This window comes from Anolis carolinensis, unplaced genomic scaffold (genome assembly GCF_035594765.1).
Source record: "Anolis carolinensis isolate JA03-04 unplaced genomic scaffold, rAnoCar3.1.pri scaffold_15, whole genome shotgun sequence".
NCBI lineage: Eukaryota > Metazoa > Chordata > Lepidosauria > Squamata > Dactyloidae > Anolis > Anolis carolinensis.
In genome coordinates this window covers 10,172,698-10,175,197 of record NW_026943826.1, presented here as the reverse complement: position 1 = coordinate 10,175,197, position 2,500 = coordinate 10,172,698, and the positions used below count along the sequence as shown (strand labels likewise).

The window sequence follows — 2,500 nt, the reverse complement described above, 5'->3', positions numbered from 1 at the left end:
TTATAATATTATTATCAATATTATACATATATACAATAATATGGTAATATTATTAGTTATATTACATTTAATATATAATTAATATTGTTATATTGTATTATTGTTATTAGTATAATATTGCATTACATTGTAATATTATTATCAATATTATACATATATACAATAATATGGTAATATTATTAGTTATATTACATTTAATATATAATTAATATTGTTATATTGTATTATTGTTATTAGTATAATATTGCATTACATTGTAATATTATTATCAATATTATACATATATACAATAATATGGTAATATTATTAGTAATATTACATTTAATATATAATTAATATTGTTATATTGTATTATTGTTAGTAGTATAATATTGCATTACAATATTATTATCAATATTATAAGTATATACAACAACAACAACAATAATAATAATAATAATAATAATAATAATAATAATAATAATAATAATAATAATAATGGGATGGTTGTGGGATAATAATAATGGGATTGTATATACACATATACAGATTTTCACTTTTATTATGTGTATAGATATGTGTCAAATAACGGGTTGAAGTTCTGTATTTTTAATTTTTTTAATAAAGGCAGAACTGGAAGAAATCTGATTGACGAAAAGGGTTGCCATGTGCTGTCTAGCCATGCTCCGGAAGCATTCTCTCCTGACGTTTCGCCCACATCTAGGGCAGGCATCCTCAGAGGTTGTGAAAGCCTTTGTCAACACAATAATAACAATAACAATAATAATAATAATAATAAGATTGTGAGGTCCGTAGGTCTGTTGACGTAGGGATTACGAATACGCAACACTCACGGGCGCTTAACTCTGTGATGTTTTCGTAACTGCGACATCGGATTCCATTTTATATATATATATATATATATATATATATATATATATATATATATATATCTCTCACAACCTCTGTGGATGCCTGCCACAGATGTGGGCGAAACGTCAGGAGAGAATGCCACACAGCCCAGAAAATACACAACAACGCTGTGATTCGGGCCATGAAAGCCTTCGACAACACAATAATAATAATAATAATAGTAATAATTTTATTTTTGTACCCCACTCCGCCAAACTCTCACCTCGTCGTCGTGGACCAACTCTTTCTTCACGACTTTCATGGCAAAGATCTGGTCGTTTTTTTTCAACCGGACCAAAAGAACTTTGGCATAGCTTCCGCGCCCGATCACCCGGATGAGGTCGAAATCCTGCAGACCGAGTCCCTGAGAGATCTTAATTCCGTCCATCCCATCGATAACGGGCTTGAGCTCCTGCAGACAGAGAGGCGACAACTGAGGTGAGCTCCCCTCCGTCAGCTCTAGCTTATTTTCTCAAGTCGGGTGAGCTCCCGTCCGTCAGCTCTAGCTTACGGAGCATGAGAGCCTCCTCCCGGCAGGATGGTAACACATCCGGGCAACGTCTCTGTGGACGGCCGATTCTCTCGCACCGGAAGCGATTTGAAGTGTTTTCTCAAGTCGGGTGAGCTCCCATCTGTCAGCTCTAGCTTACGGGAGCATGAGAGACGCCTCCCGGCAGGATGGTAACACATCCGGGCAACGTCTCTGTAGACAGCCAATTCTCTCGCACCGGAAACAACTTGGAAGTATTTTCTCAAGTCGGGTGAGCTCCCATCTGTCAGCTCTAGCTTGTGGAGACATGAGAGACGCCTCCCGGCAGGATGGTAACACATCCGGGCAACGTCTCTGTAGACGGCCGATTCTCTCACACCGGAAGCGACTTGGAAGTATTTTCTCAAGTCGGGTGAGCTCCCATCTGTCAGCTCTAGCTTGTGGAGACATGAGAGACGCCTCCCGGCAGGATGGTAACACATCCAGGCAACGTCTCTGTCGACGGCCGATTCTCTCGCACCGGAAGCGACTTGGAAGTATTCTCTCAAGTCGGGTGAGCTCCCGTCTGTCAGCTCTAGCTTCCGGGAACATGAGATAAGCCTCCCAGCAGGATGGTAACACATCCAGGCAATGTCCCCTGGGCAACGTCTCTGTAGACAGCCGATTCTCTCACACCGGAAGCGACTTGAAGTATTTTCTCAAGTCGGGTGAGCTCCCATCTGTCAGCTCTAGCTTGTGGAGACATGAGAGACGCCTCCCGGCAGGATGGTAACACATCCGGGCAAAGTCTCCTGGGCAACGTCTCTGCAGACAGCCAATTCTCTCACACCAGTATGTACTTGGGGTGAGCTCCCGTCTGTCAGCTCTAGCTTGTGTGTACATGAGGGGACATTAAACCCAATGGAGCTTAGGAGGGAAGGAAAAGTAACTTTACGCGCGAACCTACCTCAGAATCATCTTTAATGTTGTCGTGCTTCCGGGCTGAAGAAATGTAAGGCACTGTAGAACAAAGCAGAATTAATAATAATAATAATAATAATAAAAACAATCATGCAATAACAGCCATCGGGCCAAACAAATGACAAAGGGATGAAATGCAATGTGGGATTTTTTTTTGAG

General features: G+C 40.3%; 1 protein-coding gene across 6 annotated transcripts in view; it reads right to left on the bottom strand.

Annotated features, from left to right (window-relative positions):
• The window catches only part of prkcz (protein kinase C zeta), a 78,519-nt gene that overhangs the window by 32,023 nt on the left and 43,996 nt on the right, over nt 1–2,500 (bottom strand). For all 6 annotated transcript variants that reach the window (XM_062965540.1, XM_062965543.1, XM_062965541.1 and 3 more), the window contains 2 exons: nt 2,328–2,380; nt 1,115–1,303 (listed from right to left, as the gene is read on the bottom strand). In XM_062965540.1, the coding sequence (XP_062821610.1) occupies nt 1,115–1,303; nt 2,328–2,380 (242 nt within the window). The remainder of the gene's footprint in view (nt 1–1,114; nt 1,304–2,327; nt 2,381–2,500) is intronic.